Source organism: Rhinoraja longicauda, chromosome 12, assembly GCF_053455715.1.
Source record: "Rhinoraja longicauda isolate Sanriku21f chromosome 12, sRhiLon1.1, whole genome shotgun sequence".
NCBI lineage: Eukaryota > Metazoa > Chordata > Chondrichthyes > Rajiformes > Arhynchobatidae > Rhinoraja > Rhinoraja longicauda.
The window spans coordinates 13,786,960-13,810,152 of NC_135964.1; the positions used below are offsets into that span (position 1 = coordinate 13,786,960).

Sequence of the window (23,193 nt, forward strand, 5' to 3'; positions counted from 1 at the left end):
GGTATATGTGACAATAATAAAATTAAACCTAAAATCCAGAGGACATGCTGGGAGAGTCACCAAGTACCGTGAAAACATAAATCCCGCAGTAGTGTGCATTCTAAACTGTATGGGCACTAACCAAGCCTATGTTCAACAGGAGGCACATTTGACTGCAGATGCTGGAATCGGCAGCCTTGATCCCACATCATATTCCAAGTTTGTCAACCTCTGCTTCCTGTCGGGGTGCAATTACTAAATTAAAGCACTGAGATTTTTGCTGTAATCCTTAGTTAGCCCTCATTTACAAACATAATCTTAATCTTGAATAATTTAATCATTTTAGTTTAGTATAGCAAAACAGTGTGGAAACAGGCCCTTCGGCACATGACGATCAACAATTACCCCTACACGAGTTCTCTCCTACACACTAGGGACAATTTACAGAGGCCAATTAACTTATAAACTGCATTTTTTTAGGATGTGAGAGGAAACCGGGGCACCTGGAGAAAACGTACGCAGTTACATGGGATGATGTAATACCTGGGATGTGTTGGGAGCCTTGTTCATGTCACAAAGAAAGTATGGTGGGATAATCATGTTCTCCAGAGCCAGTCTGGAGGCTTTTTCTTCTTCAAGCTCCTGTCTGTTATACATGGATAGTTAGAAGGTAGTTAGAAGGTATAACAAATTATCGCATCTATTCCCAATGACAGTATCCAGTGTTAATATTCTTCTCCAAAATACCATTCTTCTATAAAAGAACATGTAAGTTTTTAATTTCTGAATTTCTATTGAAGACTCCATGGACATTCATAAAATAGACATAAAAAAAAGCTGGAGTAACTCAATGGGACAGGCAGCATCTCTGGAGAGAAGGAATGTTTGACGTTTCGGTTCGAGACTCTTCTTCAGACAGTGATGTAGAGATGATGAAGAGCAAAGTAGGATTTTTCATTGTTTGAGTTAGTTATGAAATATATATATAATCCTCTAACATTGTCATTTCACCGTTGGTCAATGGTTGGGAAGTACGTTTTAGTTTTGTTTTATGTTGGTTTTTGTGATGGTGGGTTTTATTGCTTTCTGCTGTAATTCTGTCCAAAAGCATGTTTTTGGATGACAATAAAGGTACTTTATACTTGGAATGGGACTAGTGTAGATGGGGCATCATGGTCGGCATGGATGAGTTGGGCTGAAGGGCCTGTTTCCGTGCTGTATGAATCTGCTGCTGCTCTTCTCATTAAACCATAGAAATGTTCCTTCCCTATCAGGGCCATTAGAGGGAGGGTTCTTGGTTACACAAGATTATTGCCATTATTCTGATTGGAGAGTCTTGCCATTGCACTGAAGTTTGGTAGTGCTAAAGATCATTGGGGCTCTTGTTTGATGGCCCATGAATTTAATAAGCTTTCACAATTTGTAAAGGACAGATACTGGTAGATAGGTAGGAGGCCCTATAAAAAAGAATTTTAACAAATTATATCTGTTTGGGTCACAAGTATCCTGTGTTAATATCTATATATATTACTACAACTCTTGTGGCCATATGTTTGTGCTGTATGTTTGTGCCGTTTGTTTGGGTCCGTTGATTCGGAAATACAGCGAAAACGGTACGCGATAGCGTGACGATTTTAGGCCACCTTACTCACAATTGTCCTGGGATGGGCTGGAAGAAGCTTCATTCAAATTGGTCTTATATTTTTGAAGTTATTGACATTTTTAAGTTTTAGAAAATCACTTTTCAATTTACCCTGGCTGTCTGCAGCGTTCGACGTCACAATGGGACTCGCCCGAGTGACGGCAGTGGAGGCCAATAAGGGGGGAGGTGCCCACGATGGCCGGTGGGGGTGGGACCTGCCAGAGTGACGGGAGTGGCGGCCAATGAGGGGGGGGGGGAGGGGCTGCTGAGCCGTCCAGCTGCCGCTGCTGCTGAATAAACTTTAATAAATGCGCTCCCCCCACGGGGAGGACCGGCGCCCGTGCCGACGTGCCCCGCTCCTGACCTTCCTCCAGTGGTGCAGCGTGGCGGCAGAGGGTCAAACAATATGGCCATTGCCGCCGAGCTGTGTTTTCGACGTCACAATGGGAGAAGGTCCGTGCGTGCACAGTTGGGGCCCGTTGATCTAATACAGATGCTCTCCGACTTACGATGCTTCGACTTACGATATTTCGACTGCGATGGTGCAAATGGCGGGGAGGGGGGGGGGGGGGGGATGGGAGGGGGCGATAAAGGGGGTTAAGGGGGGATGGAGCGGGTGAGTGGGGGGAGAGGGGAAGGGGGGAATGGGGGAAGGAAGGGCGCCACACCAATGCAGGAGAGGTTTGGGGGGTTGAGGGGGGATGGAGAGGGTGAGTGGGTCAGTGGGGGGGGGGGGGGGGGAGTGGGGGAGGAGAGGTGCTGGACCAATGCAGGAGAGGTTTGGGCCCAACGGGTCCACTCGGGCTTAATAAAAAGTAACAGTGCTGACATCCTGTAAATTACAGGTTTATGCTGTCAAAGGGTCAGGTTCGACTTTGCTTGATCCTTTGTTCAATTTAACCTGTTCCTTATTTTGACATATCTGTTGAATCTTCTTTCGTTCATTGTTACCTGTATTGCGCAATTTTCTGTGGCCATTGGGATATACGATCTTGTTTGCATTTGCTGCAGAAATATGACAAGGAGGATTACTAAAAGCTCTGACAAGTCATCCACAACCTCTTATGATCTAAAATTATTTCATAAAAAGTTTAATATAGAACATTGAGCAGCACAGCGCAGGAACAGCCCCTTCGGCCCACAATGTCTGTGCCGAACGTGATGCTAAGACCAACTCTTGTCCGTCTGCACATAACCCATATCTATCCATTCCCTGCACATCCATGTACCCATCCAAAAGTCTCTTAAATGGCACTATTGTATCTGCCCACCCTCACCCCGGCACCATGTTCCAGGCACTCACCACCCTCTGTGTAAAAATCTGTTCCTGCACATATTTTTAAATTTTGCATGCAACAAAACCTTTTCACTGTACCTTGGTGCACGTGACGATAAATGAAATTTAAAAAAAAAACTAAAACTAAATATTAAAAATGGACACAAAGTGCTGGAGTAACTCAGCGGGTCAGGCAATGTCTCTGGAGAAAAGGAATGGGTGCCTTTTCAGGTCAGAATCCTTCTTCAGATTGCATATACCAGCACCTGCAGTTCTTTGTTTCTTAAACTAAATAAACTTCCATCAAGTCTCTTCTCAACCTCCGGCATTCCAGGGAAAACAATCCAAGTCTCTCCAACATCTCCCTATAGCTAATACCCTCCTAATCCAGGCACCTCTCTGGTAAACCTCGTATGCACCCTCTCCAAAGCCCCCACATCCTTCTTTGGTGGTGTTGACTGGAACTGAATCCTCCACACCGCCAAGTACATTTCTTTGGCTTTATGTCTCTAAAGTGGCTGGGCAACCCGTCGTCTGAAATAAATAACACAACAAGATGGAAGAGCTGAAACGTCACCTCTCCATGTTCTCCACAGATGCTGCCTGACCTGCTGAGTTACTCCAGCACTCTATGTCTTTTTGTGTAGACTTACCGCCCTGTGTCTACTGTCGTCCATACACGTGTGCCCCTATCTGATCCATTCATGAAAGTGGGTGCCACCGCTTCCTCATAAATTGAGGCAACATCAACTGAAACATATAACGGACTCATAAAATACTAACAATCGACAAGGACCATCAAGCTTATTACATCATACTAATGCACTTGCATGAAATCAGTTACATAGAAGCATAGAAAATAGGTGCAGGAGGAGGCCATTTGGCCCTTCGAGTCAGCACCGCCATTCATTGTGATCATAGCTGATCATCCACAATCAGTCATCTGCGCCTGCCTTCTCCCCATATCCCTCGATTCCACGAGCCCCTAGAGCTCTATCCAACTCACCTTTAAATTCATCCAGTGAATTGTCCTCCACTGCCCTCTGTGGCAGAGAATTCCACAAATTCACATCTCTCTGGGTGAAAAAGTTTTTTCTCACCTCAGTTTTAAATGGCCTCCCCTTTATTCTTAGACTGTGTCCCCTGGTTCTGGACTCCCCCAACATTGGGAACATTTTTCCTGCATCTGGCTTGTCCAGTCCTTTCATAATTTTATACGTCTCTATAAGATCCCCTCCCATCCTTCTAAACTCCAATGAATGTTAGTGCTATTCATTAGAACACAAAGTGTTGGAATAACTCAGTGGGTCAGGCTGCATCTCTGGAGGACATGGACAAGCAACATACCACGCAGGGATCCTTCTTCAGACTCAGACCCGCTGAGTTACTCCATCACTTGGAGTACTACGCAAGGTTCCAGCATCTGCAGTTCCTGTATCCCCATTAGCCCTATTCATTGCTTTTTCCAATCATCTATGCATACTTACAGTTAATGAAAAAAATGTTATCCTTTGCTGATTTTAGTTATTTAAAATAGCGGAGGAAACTAGTAACAGGAAAAAATGCAGAAGTCCTCCTCTACAGTTATTAATTTTACAATTAAATTTAGGTCACTATTGGATAGGTGTAGGTTCAGATGAGTTAAAGAAAAATAATGCCCACATTTTTATGCGTGCCAACAACACAGCAAGACGCAACTGGTAGAGCTGCTGCCTCACAGCTTCAGAGAATGGGTCAATCACAACCTCTTTCTGTTTGGCGTTTAACCTCTTTCTGAGGGCCAATTAACCTACAAACCTACACGTCTCTTTGGGATTTGGGACCCAGAGGAAACCCACACGATCGCAGGGAGAACATGCAAACTCCACATAGGCAACAGTGCCCAAGGTCAGGATTGAACACGTGTCTCTGGCGCTGTGAGGAAGCCCCTGCTTCCCAAAAACTCAGAAATGTACCTTTGCTTGCTTCCCTCTCTTCCATGTGGCATACATCATCTTCAGGGAAGGACTGTATGGGAAGAATGGTATTATTATGCGACAATATCAAGTAGAAATAAAAGGCCTACAAGATATACTACGTAAGGACGTAAAGTGAGTGAAGCACCACATCCATGAACCAACAGTATACCTAGAAAAGAACTTAGAATGGTCCAGAGCAGGAAAAGGCCCTCCCCTAACATCCCCAACATCCACAACCAACCTTTGTGGACAGTGTTCCAGGGTCCACTTCTAGTTTTGCTCCCAAGGACAAGGTTCAAGAACAGCTTCTTCCAGCAACCATCAGGCTTTTGAATACTTCACAACACTAACCACACAACTATGATCTTCTATGCGTTTACGGGCCTGTTAAGCTGCAGCAAGTAAGAATTTCATTGTTCCATTGCTAGAACATATGACAATTAAACACTCATGACTTGACCTTGAATGTTAAGATCAATAATACTTTATGGATTCCTCTTTCTTGCCTCTTTCATGAGGCTCTGGTGGGTCAGGAACAAGTGGATCATTGGTAACCCAATAAACCTTTAAAAAATATATATTTTGCATGTTTGTGTTTTGACTGATCTCTCATTTTTTGGCCATGGTTATTGAAATGCAAAAGTGCAGACCTTGGGCTGCACAAGCCTTTTTGGGCTATGCACAAGTTTTGGTTGCATCAATTACATCTCTGGCTACTATTTGTGGTTTTCAGCCACTGAGAAAGACCCAAAATGCTGGAGTAACTCAATGGGTCAGGCAACATCTCTGGAGAAAATGGATAGATGATGTTTTGGGTCAAAACGCCCCCAGTCCGTGCTCAATGGAAATACCGCCTGACCCACTGAGTTTGTCCTGCATTTTATATCCTTTTTTGGTAAATTCCTTGCATCTACATTTCAGCTACTGAGAACAGTTTTGAAACAATGCAATGTTTTTGGCATTTAAAGTGATGTTTAGCAATGTGAGTCACATAATAAATAAAATAGGAATTTTATTCTCGGCTTAATTTGCCAAACTGCTTCAAGTTACAGCATCAGTTTCCTACCTGAACCAATTTGAGTAGGTCAGCAGCGTGGGCAACCTCTTCTTCACTGCGTGGCTCCTTCAGCATCATTTCCCGCTCCGTTTGCTCCCTCTGCAGAATAAGCTCTATGTATTCCTGCAATTACAACCGGAACCAATGGCGTTAAGACATTTAGAACTGACCTGCAAAAGAAAGCTGTCATGCCTAAGATTCTTACATATCACAAACTTCAGTTTTAGCACTAGTTAGCGTGCAGTTATGGCTACAGAAAGAAATGCTTCTGACTCCCTCTGGGGTTCGGCCTGTATCTGATTTCAGGTCATGTGCTGCTTGTTCCTGATTCTGTTTGCAAATGCTCTCTATTTGGACAGCTATTTTAATTTGTCAGGCTTCAGAGACCATTCTGTCAGAAGAAAGGTCCCGACCCATAACATCACCTACTCTATTCCATGTTCTCCAGAGATGCTGCCTGACCTGCTAAGTTACTCCAGTACTTTGTGCCTTTTTCATGTAAATCAGCATTTGCCATTCCTTGTGTCCCCATTCTAATGTTATTGGGATACTCTTGGTGAAACATTTCAGTCATAATGTTGCATTATTGGCAAACATTTTGGAACACTGAAATTCCTACCTCCATCAGCAAAGTAGAAATATAATCTAAGTTTCCTTTACATGCGATACTTGGTGGAAGAGAAGAACTCCAATAAGTCAGTCTCCAGAGTTAAAGGAAGCACCTATATATTACTGCATTGTTAAAGTGCTGGAGTAACTCAGTGGGTTGGACAGCATATAGAGAGAACCTGGATAGGTGAGGTTTCTTCTTCAGACTGGCCCCGACCCGAAACATCACCTATGTATTCAATCCACAGATGCAGTGTGACCTGCTGAGTTACTCCAGCATTTTGTGCTTTACTCAAGATTCTAGCATCAGCAATATCTTGTGTCACCTATTTGCTATTACTCACTGTACTGGATCTATAATTTAAAAAGGAGTAATACGTTGATGCTCAAGATTCAGGAAAAAGTTGCCCCAAAAACTCTACACTTGGTTGAGCAACCTTCTGGTGTTAGTATCTTCAGAAGTTCAGAAGTGACAGGAGCAGAATTAGGCCATTCGGCCCATCAAGTCTACTCTTCCATTCAATCATGGCTGATCTATCTTTCTCTCTTAATCCCATTCTCCTGCCATCTCCCCATAACTCCTGACACCCGCACTAATCAAGAATCCACCTATCTCTGCCTTAAAAATATCCATTGACTTGGGCTCCACAGCCTTCTGTGGCAAGGAATTCCACAGATTCACCACCCTCTGACTAAAGAAATTCCTCCTCATCTCCTTCCTAAAGGACCGTCCATTAACTCTGAGGCTGTGACCTCTGGTCCAAGTGGAAACATCCTCTCCACATTCACTCTGCCCAGGCCTTTCACTATTCGGTAGGTTTCATGAGGTCCCCCTTCATCCTGCCATCGCTCCTGCCATCGGGAAGAAGGTATAGGAACCTGAACATTTAACATCTAGATTCAGGAACAGTTTCTTCCCAACAACCATCAGACTATTGAACACTACAAACTCCAACTAAACTACGAACTAAGAACTCCCTTGGTTGCACCAGGGACTTTGGGCTTAGTTTTGTCTTTGCACTTCATTGTTTTTTTAAATGTCTTGAACTTTTTTTGTTTATTATATTACCTATTGAGTACTGTGTTTACAAAGCTATTGTGCTGCTGCTGAAAGTAAGAATTTCATTGTTCTGTTTCAGTCCATACACCAATTAAACACTCTTGACTTCTTCTTGACCCTTGAGGTTGGTTGGAAAATCTGCAATTAGATTCTGCCAAAATCCCACAAAATATGTGGAAGAGTTACCTTCAGACACATCTGCATCTTGAGCTTCTTTTCCTTGTTGATGGGCTCGTACTGAAAGAGCTGATGGACTTCCAGGACTGGGGGGCACTTGACGACAGCAGGAACTGGGCAGGCTGGCTGTGACACTGGCTGGTCGCAGGGCTGCATGCCGATGGGAGGCCCTGGCACCTTGCACTGGAAGCAAGAAGATAACCTTTTAAATGTTATTGCATTTAATCTCCTCATAAAATAAAGAGAATTTTACAAAAGCTCCGTAGGCCCCAGCCTGATATGCCATCTATACATAGACACAAAGTGCTGGGGTAACTCAGTGGGACAGGCAGCATTTCTGGAGAATATGGATAGGTGACATTTAGGTTCATGACCCTTCTTCAGAATCTCTTTTTTCCTATCCTTTTTCTCCAGAGATGTTTTCCAATCTACTGAGTTTCTCCAGCACTTTGTGTTTTGCTCAAGATTCCAGCACCTGCAATTCCTCGTATCTCCAGATGAACATTGATTTCTTAATTTCAGTCAGAAGTCAAATTAACGTATCATTCTTACTATAAGGTAATCATGTAGAAAGCATAGGAGTAGATATTTATACAGTCATATCGCCTTAAAACAGGCCATTCTGTGTGAAGTTTGCATGTTCTCCCTGTGACCCCATGGGTTTTCGTTGCATGATCCGGTTTCATCCCACATCCCAAAAATGTGCGGGTTTGTAGGTTGATTGGTCTCTGTAAATTGTCCCTAGTGTGTAAGGAGTGGATGAGAAAATAGGATAACATAGAACTAGTATGAAAGAGTGATCAATGGTCAGCGTGCACTCGGTGGGCTGAATGGCCTGTTTCCACTCTGCATCTATCAATGGATTCATCCTACCAAATTTACACTGACCGGTAGACACCCCTCTTATCAGTCATATCTTCCGGCACTTGGGCTGTAGCCATCTCTGCCGGGGTGATTCAATTTCTCATAGAGTCATACAGTGTGGAAACGGGCCCTTCAGCCCACTTGCCCATGCCGACCAAGATGCTCCGTCTACACTAATCTCACCTGCCTGCGTTTGGTCCATATCCCTCAAAACCTTTTCTATCCATGTACCTGCCCAAATGTCTTTTAAATGCTGTTATAGTACCCACCTTAACTACATTCTCCGGCAGCTTGTTCCATATACCCACTGCCTTCATCTGGACACTTCTAAAGTAATATCGGTAATTCTACTTTCACCATGTTCCAGGGTGTGCACTGCAGCCTCTCACCACTCTGGGTGAGAAAGGTCCCCCTCAGATCCCCTCTACTCTTTCCCCTGAATCTATGTCCTCTTGTTTGATCTCTCTCTAATATGGAGGAAAGTTTCCTGCAGTCTGCCCTGTCATAATTTTATAAATCCCAAACATCTCCCCTCTTATCCGAATAAAGGCCATATGTCACCTTACTCATGTCATGAGGGGAATAGGTAGGGTGAAAGCACAGATACTTTTACCCAGGGTAGGGCAATCAAGAACCAGAGGGCATGGGTTTAAAGTGAGAAGGGAAAGATTTAATAGGAACCCGAGCAGCAACTTTTTCACACTGAGGGTGGTAGCATATGGAACGAACTGCCAGAGGAGGTAGTTGAGGCAGGTACAATAAAAATATTTAAAAGACACTTCAGCAGATACATGGCTAGGAAGAGTTTAGAGGAATACAAGCTAAATGTGGACAGGTGGGATGAGCATAGATGGTCAGCATGGACAAGTTGGGCCGAAGGGCCTGTTTCCATGCTGCATGACCATATGACTGTTATATACCTGCTCTATCACCTTCAAGGATCTTGTACACGAAGGTCCCTCTGTCCCTCAACAGGACCCTACCAGTCACCATGAATGTCTGAGCCTCAATGGCAGTCCCAAGATGCATCATCTCTTATATACCAGGATTAAACTGCATCTGCCATTTCTCAGCCCATTTCAGCAACACATCAACATATCATCCTGCAGGCTAGGACAATCCTACACATTATCACAAATTCGCCAATCATGTTATTTGCACACTTACCATGCCTTCTACTTTAAATCAAGAATCCATTTATGATGCATTGGTCAAGAGTGTTTTGTTGTCAGATATACCGAAATGGAACAATTAAGTTGAACAGAACAAGCTGGTTGCTATTCAAATAAATATTTTGACACAAGTTTTGCAAGTAAAGTTTCCTGAAAATTTCTTAAGTACCAGTAAAACTCTAAAAAAGGGAATTGTCAACAAAAATGGCTGACACCAACCCAACCATTCTTTAGTATTAAACAAATCTATTCTTTGAAAGAATTAGAGATACCTCTCTCTGAGGAAATGTGTCCCATCTTCTTGATTGAAGGTTGGGGGGGATAATATTAGCCACATCTTTCTTAATCAACCAGCGTGATCCAATATCCTCAGTGGATGGTTTGAGAAAAGTAATCCCCAAGACACCTGTTCACCAAGACATGATATAAAGTGAAAGTTAAAAAGAAAAATTCCTTTAAAGACTTATACATGCCAAATAACTTCCAGGTTGTTTTGTGAGCATTAGCATATAATTAATTACTTTTACAAAGTAAGCTTTTCTCAGCAATTCCCACGCATAAGAAGATCCAATGGTCTTGGCTAGTTAGTTCCTTATAAGGATTATCCATGTCCAATAGGATAATACATGGGTTGTTTTTGTAATACTGCAATGATTCTGCCTGTGTTGAAAATGTCAGTAAATACCTCCTCTACCAAACTGAGACATGAAATAAATCACATTACGGGGGATGTAAGGAATTCATGGATTCATAACAAGGTAGCAACAAGATGGCACCATTCAGCTTCTGAAGCTTCTCGCTCACAAGGAGAGGGCATATTAGATGAAATCTGCATTATTTGGCCTCTCCCCTCTTCAAAAGGATTAGCTTTCATGGCCAGAATACATAGGTTGTACATGACGACATGCAAAATAACTTAAGCAATGATACTGAATGTTGTGTGGCATTATAACTTTAAGTGTTCCTCTCCAGTAACACCTTATCAATGGATGGCCTCTGGATTTCCTATCCCACACTTGCCAAAAACTGTGAAATTGCTAATGGGCTCTGCCTCTGCTAAAGTCTTTCGTGATTCAACTAATAAGATTATAAATCCCTGCCTTCACTATTGTGACACAATGATGGGAGGATTGCAGTCTATTTCTGTGTTCAAACCAGGCCTACAAGTGCCCTTCATAATGTTTGGGACAAAGACCCATCATTTATTTATTTGCTTCTGTACTCTACAATTTGAGATTTATAATAGAAAAAAATCACATGTGGTTAATGTGTACATTGTCAGATTTTGTTAAAGGCCATTTTTATACATTTTGGTTTCACCATGTAGAAATTACAGATGTGATTATACATAGTCCCCCCCCCCATTTCAGGGCACCATAATGCTTGGGACACATGACTTCACAGGTGTTTGCAATTGCTCAGGTGTGTTTAATTGCCTCCTTAATGCAGGTATAAGAGAGCTCTCAGCACCTAGTCTTTCCCCCAGTCTTTCCATCACCTTTGGAAACTTTTATTGCTATTTATCAACATGAGGACCAAAGTTCTGCCAATGAAAGTCAAAGAAGCCATTATGAGTCTGAGAAACAAGAATAAAATTATTAGAGACATCAGCCAAACATTAGGCTTACCAAAATCAACTGTTTGGAACATCATTAAGAAGAAAGAGAGCACTGGTGAGCTTACTAATCGTAAAGGAACTGCAGGCCAAGGAAGACCTCCACAGCTGATGACAGAAGAATTCTCTCTGTAATAAAGAAAAATCCCCAAACACCTGTCCGACAGATCAGAAACACTCTTCAGGAGTCAGGTGTGGATTTGTCAATGACCACTGTCCACAAAAGTCTTCATGAACAGAAATACAGAGGCTACACTGCAAGATGCAAACCACTGGTTAGCCGCAAAAATAGGATGGCCAGGTTACAGTTTGCCAAGAAGTACTTAAGAGCAACAACATGTCTGGAAAAAGGTCTTGTGGATAGATGAGATGAAGATTAACTTATATCAGAATGATGGCAATAGCAAAGTATGGAGCAGAGAAGGAACTGCCCAAGATCGAAAGCATACCACCTCATCTGTGAAACACGGTGGTGGGGGTGTTATGGCTGGGCATGTATGGCTGCTGAAGGGACTGGCTCACTTATCTTCATTGATGATACAACTGCTGATGGTAGAAGCATAATGAATTCTGAAGTGCATAGACACATCCTATCTGCTCAAGGTCAAACAAATGCCTCAAAACTCATTGGCCGGCGGTTCATTCTACAGCAAGACAATGATCCCAAACATACTGCTAAGGCAACAAAGGAGTTTTTCAAAGCTAAAAAATGGTCAATTCTTGAGTGTCCAAGTCAATCACCCGATCTGAACCCAATTGAGCATGACCTTTATATGTTGAAGAGAAAACTGAAGGGGACGAGCCCCCAAAACAAGAATAAGCTAAAGATGGCTACAATATGGGCCTGGCAGAGCATCACCAGAGTAGACACCCAGCAACTGGTGATATCCATGAATCACAGACCTCAAGCGGTCATTGCATGCAAAGGATATGCACCAAAATACTAAACATGACTACTTTCATTTACATGACATTGCTGTGTCCCAAACATTATGGTGCCCTGAAATGGGGGGACTATGTATAAACACTGCTGTAATTTCTACATGATGAAACCAAAAGTTTAAAAATGGCCTTTATTAAAATCTGACAATGTGCACTTTAACCACATGTGATTTTTGTTTCTATTACAAATCTCAAATTGTGGAGTACAGAGGCAAATAAATAAATGATGGGTCTTTGTCCCAAACATTATGGATGGCACTGTATATGAAGATTGTGGAAAGGTAAGAGTTCAGAGAAGATTTACGAGGATTTTGCCAGGAATTATGGGTTTGAGCTACAGGGAGAGGTTGAGCAGGATAGGACTTTATTCCTTGGAGCACAGGAGGCTGAGGGGTGATTTTATAGAAGTATATAAGATCATGGGGGAAATAGATAAGGTGAATGCGCAGAGTCTTTTACCCAGAGTAGGGGAATCAAGAACCATAGAACATTGGTTTAAGGTGAGGGCGGGGAAAGATTTAATAGGCACCATTTTCACTCAGAGGGTGATGGGTATATGGAACGTTACCAGAGGAGGTAGTTGAGGGTGGTACTATATTTGAAAGGCATTTGGGCAGATACATAGATCGGAAAGGTTTAGAGGGATATGGACCAAACAAGGGCAGATGGGAGTAGCCTAGATTGGGCATCGGTGGGCATGGACAAGTTGGATGAAGGGCCTGTTTCCATGCTGTATGACTCTATACACAGGTGCTGTAGAATGTAAATTAGTACAAGGCTGGAAAAGCAGTATGGAGAAATCAAAATACCAGAACATATTGCAGTCAAAATTACTGTTATGTAGACCACAACGGTTTTGTATCAATATTTTAAGTGTGTTTCAGATCATGGCAAAAATATTTTAACTTGCGTCTTATGACCTGGGTATTCTGGCAATTGCTCTTTCAACACTGCTGTAGTTGAATTGGTGCATGCTTGATATATGTATTCTTCGACGTCACTTGATCGTAATAATTCAGTTCCTGAGCCATCGGCGTGTAGAATAAACAATCTGTTGGGTGAAGCAAATCAATGTTACATGTACATTTATACAATGTTATATATGCATTTCTTAATAATTATTTAAAGGTCAGTACGACTGCTGATTAGATGGTAATGCAGACCACAGATAGCCACTGTCAGCATGATGGGATCACCTATATTCACTTATTGTTCAATGATCAATCTAATTGAGGCAGATGTCAATAAGCAAAGAAAGTCATATGGCTAAGAGCCAAAGAGCCATATAACACAGAAACAGGCTGTTCAGCCCAACTTGCCCATGCCAAGCAAGAAGTCCCATCTAAGCTATTCCCATTTGCCCACTTTTGGCCCAAACCTTTCCTATCCATGTACCTGTCCAATGTATTTCAAATGTTGTTATAGTACTTACCTCAACTACCTCCTCTGGCAACTTGTTCCATATACCCACCATTCTCTGTGGAAAAAGTTGACCCTCAAGTTCATATTCTAATGGATGAAGGAATTAGAAGTAACACTAGCAAGTTTGCAGATGACACAAAGCTGGGTGGCAGTGTGAACTGCGAAGAGGATATTAGGAGGTTGCAGGGTGATCTGGACAGGTTGAGTGAGTGGGCAGATGCATGGCAGATGCAGTATAATGTAGATAAATGTGAGGTTATCCACTTTGGCAGCAAAAACAAGGAGGCAGATTATTATCTCAATGGTGTCAGGTTAGGCAAGAGGGAAGTACAGCGAGTCCTGGGTGTCCTGGTACATCAGTCACTGAAAGTTGGCGTGCAGGTACAGCAGGCAGTGAAGAAAGCTAATGGCATGTTGGCCTTCATAATGAGAGGATATCAGTATAGGAGTAAAGAGGTTCTTCTGCAGTTGTATAGGGCGCTGTTAAGACCACATCTGGAGTATTGTGTACACTTTTGGTCTCCTAATTTGAGGAAGGACATCCTTGTAATTGAGGCAGTGCAGCGTAGGTTCACGAGATTGATCCCTGGGATGGCGGGACTGTCATATGAGGAAAGATTGAAAAGACTAGGCTTGTATTCACTGGAGTTTAGAAGGATGAGATGGGGATCTTATAGAAACATATAAAATTATAAAAGGACTGGACAAGCTGGATGCAGGAAAAATGTTCCCAATGTTGGGCGAGTCCAGAACCAGGGGCCACAGTCTTAGAATAAAGGGGTGGCCATTTAAAACTGAGGTGAGAAGGAACTTTTTCACCCAGAGAGTTGTGAATTTGTGGAATTCTCTGCCACAGAGGGCAGTGGAGGCCAAATCACTAGATGGATTTAAGAGCGAGTTAGATGGAGCTCTTGGGGCTAGTGGAATCAAGTGATATGGGGAGAAGGCAGGCACGGGTTACTGATTGTGGATGATCCGCCATGATCACAATGAATGGCAGTGCTGGCTCGAAGGGCCGAATGGCCTCCTCCTGCACCCATTTACTATGTTGCACTATTAAATCTTTCTCCTCTCACATTCAAGCTATGTCCTGTGGTTCTTGATTCCCCTACCCTGGTAGAAGACTCTATGCATTCATCCTATCGATTTCCATCATGATATTATGTACCTCTATCAGATCACCCCTCAGCCTCCTGCACTCCAAGGAATAAAAACCAAGCATGCCCAACCTCTCCCTTCAGCTCAAGCCTTCAAGTCCTGGCAACATCCTCGTAAATCTTTTCTGCACTCTTTGCAGTTGAAATACGACATTCCTTTTGCAGGGTTATCAAAACTAAACACAATACTCCCAATTTGGCCTAATCAACGTCTTATAATAAATATTATTAACAGTTAAGAATCATTGTTGCAAAATCCAGTAGTACATCACTAGACATACCTTCAAAAGATAATCAAGAGAAAAGCACAAATGGGCAGATGTAGAAGCAAAAAACAAAATGCTGGAGGACTAAATTAGTCTAAAGGAGCGGTCCGACCCAAAACGTCACTTCTCCAATCTCTCCCCAGATGATGCCTGACCCATTGAGTTCCTCCAGCACCCTGTGGTTTGCTCAAGATTCTGGCATCTGCCAGATTAACCATCAGTGTTACAACAAAACCCAAAGATTCTTAGTGATCTTTAGTTAGTGTTTCATTTTATATTTTAGTCACACAAGCAATAATCCAACATGCAGGTTAATCCAACTACTATAAAATTAAAATTGAAAATAGGATTCAATCGTTCCCACGCCTAATTAATACATGGAATGCAATGCAAACTTTCAGGTAGTTGGTGGATCAGTGTTAACTAACTCCACTATTATTGATGGTCCAACATGGACCTGTTCTGCAGACAATAAAACAGAAGAACAGCTGCAATGAAAGACAGCTGGCCATGTTTTCAATGTTCATTTTAGACCTATTGCCCTGCACAGACAAAACTGTCTTGATTGGAAATATTTAATGTTATATTTATTCGGTATGTGGCGATTTCTCCCTTCTGCACTGGCTGACTGTTCAGTATAATCCTTTCAAAGTAAAAATAAAGTAGATTAGTCACAAACCTTGGGCTGTGTTTGCTGTAAGTGATGGGTTGATGTTTAACCAGTTGGTGTTCACTCTCCTGTTCGGCATTGTTAATGGAAGCAAATATATTTCCATCTAACATTACCTAATGTATAAAATGAAATAAGTTTGAACCATCTTTATAAATCATGCCATATATGAATTTGCAACCGTTACTGGTTACACAACATCTTTATCATACAAATTATATACCATATAAAGCAGAACCATTCATCATCTTAACTCCATTTATATCACCTTTAGGGATCCCTGCTAATTTTCTATTCTACACCAACTCTTGTTCATCCTTTACATATGTCTATACTGATATGTTTGACTTTTGTTTATACACAATTCCCAAATCCACAGTTTGTCTTCAGAGCCTAAGCTTTCTCTGATTAAATTCTCCATGACATCCCCCCATCCAGTAGAAGATACAGAAGCTTGAAAGCGCACACCACCAGACTCAGGAACAGCTTCTTCCCCTCTGTTATCAGGCATCTGAACAGTTCTTCCATAAGCTCGGGTACTGTCCAATTCACGTCTACCCCTTTGTGGACATTGGGCTTTGTCTCTGGTACTATAATTCTATACTCTATATTGCTGAGAACTATATTCTGCACTCTGTATCTTCCCATTTGTTCTACCTATTGTACTTGAGTTTGACTTTGATTGAATTTATGTACAGGTATTGTATTATTTGATCTGATTGATTAGCATGCAAAACAAAGTGTTTCACTATACCTCAAGTACAGTGTACACTGTATTACAAGTGACAATATTAAACCTAAACTTAGATATGCTTAAATCGGTTTGTAAAACTCAATTACTGCACTAGAGGTATGTCATTAAAACTCTCTTGCTTTGAAATTCAATTTTATTATGCTGTCTTTTTCAGCATCTTGTTGGAAGCAGCTAAGTTGAATAATAACCATTTCTGGCAAAGTTCAAGTGGCACATCCATTGTTGGTCACCATTGAGAGTATGATGCAATGTCTGCTTCAAGGGTGCATGAGGTGGTGCACTACATTGCTGAGAACTATATTCTGTACCGTACGTTGCACTTTGTTCTCCTGTCGTATGAGTTTGATCTGTCTGGACAGCATGCAACACAAAGCTTTTCCTTATACCTCGCAACACATAATAATAATAAACCTCAACCTAAATCGATGATGCATTCCCCAAGCAACAATCCTTTTGGATCATTTCATAGTGATACTATCCTGGGCATCCCTTGTTTGACATTGATTGATTGATTGAAAGATGCAGCATGAAAACAGGCTCTTCGGCCCACCGAGTCCACGTCGACCATCTCACACTTGTTCTATGTTATCCCATTTTCTCATCCACTCCCTACACACTAGGGTCAATTTACAGAGGGCCAATTAAACTACACACCCGTATGTCTTTGTGATGTGGAGGGAAACCCTGGAACAACATTCCTCACTCTTGCAGTGCTGACCTGGGAAGTTTGGAAGTTCATTAGACATTCCCCAATGTAGCAACAACCCCCCAGCCTCTCCGCAATCCCAACCCTTCCACATTTAGACTATCATCCACCGTCAGACTCTCCCTGTTATACACAATTCCCAAATCCACAGTTTGTCTTTAGAGCCTAAGCTTTCTCTGATTACATGGTGTGTAATTTCCCCCAAACCATCCTAATCACTATTCTCCACTCTCCAACAATGACCAATGACCCATAGATCTGCACATGAAACTCTCTCTGGGGAATGCTGTGAAAATTGCAGAATATTTTATGCTAAAGTAAATGAAACACAGTCCTGGTGACTCTCAAGACATGTCTCCCTTTAATCATCTTTGTAATGAAAAAGATTCTTCCTGGAATTCCAGTTTTATTTATTGTGCTTTTTGCGAGAATTTCAACCAAATCCATTTACTGAAGATGGGCATACTATTACTTTTAATGAAAGCTGGGACATATAAACCAGGGTGAATAGGGCAACTATTACATAAATTATGAACTGTATATTGCATCACCTGGAAATAATTTCTCTCTGGATCCATGACCTCACAGATGATTGGTGACTTATATCTCATAAAATAAGCACCGTGCTGCAGTTCCATTTGACTGATAGTAGAGAGCATTCCAACATCATTATTGGTCCACGATGTGTATACAGCATCGCCATCCTGGTCTATTAAAAGATTCCCTGCACTTGCTGGAAAAATCTGAAAAGCAAACGCCAAAAAGTACGCTTTTTGTCGCAAGACCGCAAGGAATTGTAGAGAATTGTGGACGCAGCTCACTCCCATCACACAAACCAACCTCCCTTCCATTGACTCCATTTATACCTCACGCTGCCTCGGCAAGGAGAGCAGCATAATCAAGGACGAGTCGCACCCTGGCCACTCCCTCTTCTCCCCTCCCCCATCGGGCAGAAGGTATGTAAGTGTGAAAACGCACACCTCCAGATTCAGGGGCAGTTTCTTCTCTGCAGTTATAAGGCAAATTAATCATCCTGCCACAACCAGAGAGAAGTGCTGAACTACTATCTACCTCTTTGGTGACCTACAGACTATCCTTTGCTGGCTTTACCTTGCACTAAACTTTATTCCCTTATCATGTATCTATACACTGTAAATGGATCGATTGTAATCATGTATTGATTTCTGCTGACTGGTTAGCACGCTGTACACATGAATTTTAACAATGAACGTACCGTACCGACAGCTCAGTAAAATCCCAGCATTGAAAACAATGGTGATCATCAGGAGGGAGAGGATGGAATGATTAAACACGAACCCGTCACATAACAAATTCAGCCAAAAATCAAGGATAGGAGGCATAGCTTTAAGGGCAGGAGGGGAAAGTTTAAAGGAGATGTATGGGCAAGTTTTTTGGAACAGAGATCATAAGGTCATAAGTGATAGGAATGAAATTAGGCCATTTGGCCCATCATGTCTACTCCACTATTCAATCTAGCTCTCCCTCCTAACCCCAGAAGTTATGGGGAGAAGGCAGCAGGATGGGGTTAGGAGGGAGAGATGGTCAACCAATGCTTGAATGGCAGAGTAGACTTGATGGACCGAATGGACTAATTCTACTCCTATTCCTTATGATCTTATTCTCCTGTCTTCTCCCCATATCCCCTGACACCTGTACTAATCGAGAATTTATCAATTACCTTAAAAATATCAATTGACAGCCTCCACAGCCTTCTGTTGTAAAGAATTCCACATGTTCACCACCCTCTGACTAAATAAATCTACCAGAGAGTGGTAGATGCCTGGAATGCACTGCCAAGGGTGGTGGTGGAAGCAGATACAATAGTGGTTCTTAAGAGGCTTTTAGATAGGCACATGGATATGCAGGGAATGAAGGAATATGGTTCTATTCCCTCGTACAGAAAGTCTGGATTGGTTGCATCTAAAGGTATAGTATCCTAAAGATAGTTGTAATAATTATACAATTGCTTATTGTTATAAACAATGAGATTTAACTTAATAGAAACATAATGGGAACATAGAAAATAGGTGCAGGAGGAGGCCATTTGACCCTTCGAGCCAGCACCGCCATTCATTGTGATCATGGCTGATCATCCACAATCAGTAACCCATGCCTGCCTTCTCCCCATATCCCTTGATTCCACTAGCCCCTAGAGTTCTATCTAACTCTCTTTTAAATCCATCCAGTGAATTGGCCTCCACTGCCTCCTGTGGCAGAGAATTCCACAAATTCACAACTCTCTGGGTGAAAACATTTTTTTCTCACCTCAATTTTAAAAGGCCTCCCCTTTATTCTTAGATTGTGGCCCTGGTTCTGGACTCCCCCAACATTGGGAACATTTTTCCTGCATCCAGCTTGTCCAGTCTTTTTATAATTTTTTGCGTTTCTATGAGATCCCCTCTCATCCTTCCAAATTCCAGTGAATACAAGCCCAATCTTTCCTCATATGACAGTCCCGCCATCCCGGGGATTAACCTCGTGAACCTACACTGCACTGCCTCAATAGGAGGAATGTCCTTCCTCAAATTCGGAGACCAAAACCGCACACAATACTCCAGGTGTGCTCTCACCAGGGCTCTGTACAACTGCAGAAGGACCTCTTTACTCCAATACTCATATCCACTCATTATTATTGTTAAGAATAAAGGATATCATATTTTAAACACTGTTGTTACCTTTGTCTTCCTGAGCTTATGGAAGGGAGTCCTCTGGAGACATCATTTGTCCTAATTAGACATTTACCAATGTGGCATCAAGTCCTACTTATTTTTTAAAGATTTGGAAATTGCAAGATGGGGTCAGAACATGGCAACGCTCTGCGTGCTGTTCCAGAAGAAGACCTATGGTACTTATTTGTAGTGTGATTTGACTGGATAGCACCGCAGATCAAGCTTTTCACTGTATCACTCTGCACGTGACAATAAATAAACCCACTGACTCCCACCATATCATAAACCATATCCCAATCACTTGGCATTGCCGGTAAACTCAGAATGAAAGATAAAATGTGACCATGAATCACAATCACAATAAAACTTTATTAGCCAAGTATGTTTTGCAACATACGAGGAACTTCATTTGCCGTACAGTCATAACAGTAAAAAGCAACAGGACACACAAAATACATTTTAACATGAACATCCACCACTGTGACTCCTCCACATTCCTCACTGTGATAGAAGGTGAAAAACAGTTCAATCTCTCCCTTCTTTGTCCTCCAACGGTCAGGGGCTCTAACCAGGGCCATCTTAACGCATGGGCCTGATGGGCACTTGCCCGGGGGCCCACGAGCATAGGGGCCCCATGCTGATCTGTGTATGTTAAGTGACTTGCAATAAATAAATACTACTTTAAAAATGTAGGTTCAATAAGTGCTTTTTTCGCAACATTTTCGGTCACTAAGTGCTTCTCACAGCGATCTGTAAGTGCTTTTCGCAACAATGTAGCACCCTAAGTCCATCGCTAAGTGCTTTTCGGTAAGTGCTTTTCGCCGGCACGACAGGGGGGGGCTGGTAGGGAAAGGGGGGTGGGGGAGGGTAACGGTAGGGGCCCCAGTACACTGCTTTGCCCTGGGGCCCATAATGTTGTAAAAACGGCCCTGGTTCTAACCTTCCGTTGATGGGATGATCTTGACTCCCGTAGCCAGCGGCGAGCCTTCCTCGTCGGGGCGATCAAGCTCCTTCATCGGGGGAGATCTCAGCTCCCCCGCGCCGGCGATCTACCCCGGGTCGGGACCAGTCGAACCCCGTGCAGCTTTTGGAGCTCCCGACCGGTCTCAACCCGAGAATGTGAGCTCTGATGTTAAAGTCCACAGGCTGCATTGGAGCGTCCATCCCAGGCAAGGGATCGCAGGTTCAGATGATAAGTCCACGCCCCTGCGGGGACTCAAGGTCAGTCCCAGGAAAGACCTCCAGCTCCATGATGTTAGGCCACAGAGCGACCAGAGATACGATCCGGAAAACAATCGCATCTCCGGCAAGGTAAGAGATTGAAAAAAAGTTTCCCCCGACCCCCTCTCCCACGCCCCACATAAAACAAACCAGAGAACATTTACACAAACTTTTAAAACTTACTAAAAATAACAGAAAAGTTTGAAAAAAACAGACAGACTGTAGGCGAGGCAGCCATCGTGCGGCGCCCCCTGGTGGGGATTTACTCTTTAAAGCACTGCAGAACTACTGTGCCATTGCTGATCCTTTTAGTCATACAGCATGGAAACAGGGCCTTCAGCCCAACTAGTCCATACCAACCAAGATGCCCTACCTAAGCTAGTCCCATGTAGGATTTGGCCCACATCCCTCTAAACCCTTCATAAATAAATGTTGGGGTGCACCGTATACTTAACTAATAAGCTTGATACTCATTGCTTTGGTTTAAGAATCGCTTTAGCTGCCATGTTACCTGGTAGAGTCCCTGTGGCTTGGCAATGATGGTTGTGCCGTTTCCAAACACAGTGCAGCAGGAACAGTCATCCCAGTTCATTAACGTTGTGGCAAATCCCACACACTCCACCTTGATGCACTTAACGTATCTGGTCACTTTTTCTGCAAAAACACACAACCGTTGAAGTGATTATTTGTATTTAAACTTAAAATGAGAACTTTATATCAGTTGGAAATGTCATGGGATTACAGAAAGGAGATTTTTATTTGTGATGGATTTCCAGCAAGGTGGAGCTGGGCCGAGTCCACCCTAGTCCAGTCCTGGCCTAATTCTATGCGCTATTAACCATCCCAGTGGGATACCAGAATTGAATATCCTTCCCTCATATGACCAGTACTCACCTACAATGCACTGATAAGATCATTGAATTTCTTTCAGTATTAAAAAGTGAGGCCTGATGCCAGTACACTGTGATGTTGACCCTTGTGTTAAGATCCAGATCACTGTGGTTTGTGGCTGCTTCTGTAGCTTCTGTTATTCATTCCCTGACATGACTTTGTTCATCACACTTAGGGGAATATCAGAAAAGCAGGGGGAAGATTATTTATTGTTTGAAGCAATGCAAGCTGATGGCAGAGGGCAGAAGAAAAAAAATAAACTAATGGGATATGTAAAATAACTGAGAGGGGATTCCAGCATCAGGTAACTCCGGAAATAGCCCTGAGATCTTCTGAGTGGAGTTAGCATTGGCACTTAGTTGAAATTAAAGATACAGCATGGAAACAGGCCCTTTGGGCCACTGAGTCCACGCCATCCATCGATCACCAGTTCACACTAGTTCTATGTTATCCTTATACTTTATATCATTATATCATTATATCATTATACTTTGTCATCACTTCTACACACTAAGGCCAATTTACAGAAACCAATTAACCAACAAACCCCACACAGCTTTGGGATGTGGGAGGACACTGGAGCACCTGGAGAAAACCCACGTGGTCAGAGGGAGAAGGAACAAACTCCACCCAGCCAGCACCTGGTCAGGCTCAAACCCTGGTCTCTGGTGCTGTGAGGCAGCAGCTTTACCAGCTGCCCCACTGTGTTGCCTTGTACCAACATTCTGCATTCCTCCAAAACAGCTCATTCCAAATTGAAAGGCTTATTTTGCTGGTTCAGATGAAGAGTAGTGACAGGGATTAAAATAATGTCATCAGTCAATGTTAGCAGGCCAGGGTAAACCCTGCTCATGAAACTGTTCTGCACTGTTCAGGGCTTAATGTCTGAAACTTTTCAGACATTAAACCCTGCTTCCAATGAACATCAAGCAGATGCCTCATGTTCAGAAGCTTGCATGCAAAACCGATTATAAACAAAGTACAATTTTAACGCCATTTTATGTGAAAAATCAATTAAAAATCAAATGTTTTAAAATCATGAAATCATTACAAAAAACACAAACA

The 23,193-nt window shown here is 42.6% G+C and overlaps 1 protein-coding gene across 10 annotated transcripts in view; it reads right to left on the minus strand.

Moving 5' to 3' along the window:
- The window catches only part of LOC144598733 (sperm-associated antigen 17-like), a 134,003-nt gene that overhangs the window by 37,066 nt on the left and 73,744 nt on the right, over positions 1 to 23,193 (minus strand). For 9 of the 10 annotated variants that reach the window (XM_078409083.1, XM_078409091.1, XM_078409085.1 and 6 more), the window contains 11 exons: positions 21,749 to 21,891; positions 17,878 to 18,069; positions 15,876 to 15,982; positions 13,272 to 13,402; positions 10,067 to 10,200; positions 7,768 to 7,941; positions 5,922 to 6,035; positions 4,853 to 4,904; positions 3,551 to 3,647; positions 2,573 to 2,626; positions 523 to 625 (listed from right to left, as the gene is read on the minus strand). In XM_078409083.1, coding sequence (XP_078265209.1) covers positions 523 to 625; positions 2,573 to 2,626; positions 3,551 to 3,647; positions 4,853 to 4,904; positions 5,922 to 6,035; positions 7,768 to 7,941; positions 10,067 to 10,200; positions 13,272 to 13,402; positions 15,876 to 15,982; positions 17,878 to 18,069; positions 21,749 to 21,891 — 1,301 coding nt within the window. The remainder of the gene's footprint in view (positions 1 to 522; positions 626 to 2,572; positions 2,627 to 3,550; positions 3,648 to 4,852; positions 4,905 to 5,921; positions 6,036 to 7,767; positions 7,942 to 10,066; positions 10,201 to 13,271; positions 13,403 to 15,875; positions 15,983 to 17,877; positions 18,070 to 21,748; positions 21,892 to 23,193) is intronic. The other variant, XM_078409086.1, reaches the window with a different exon arrangement.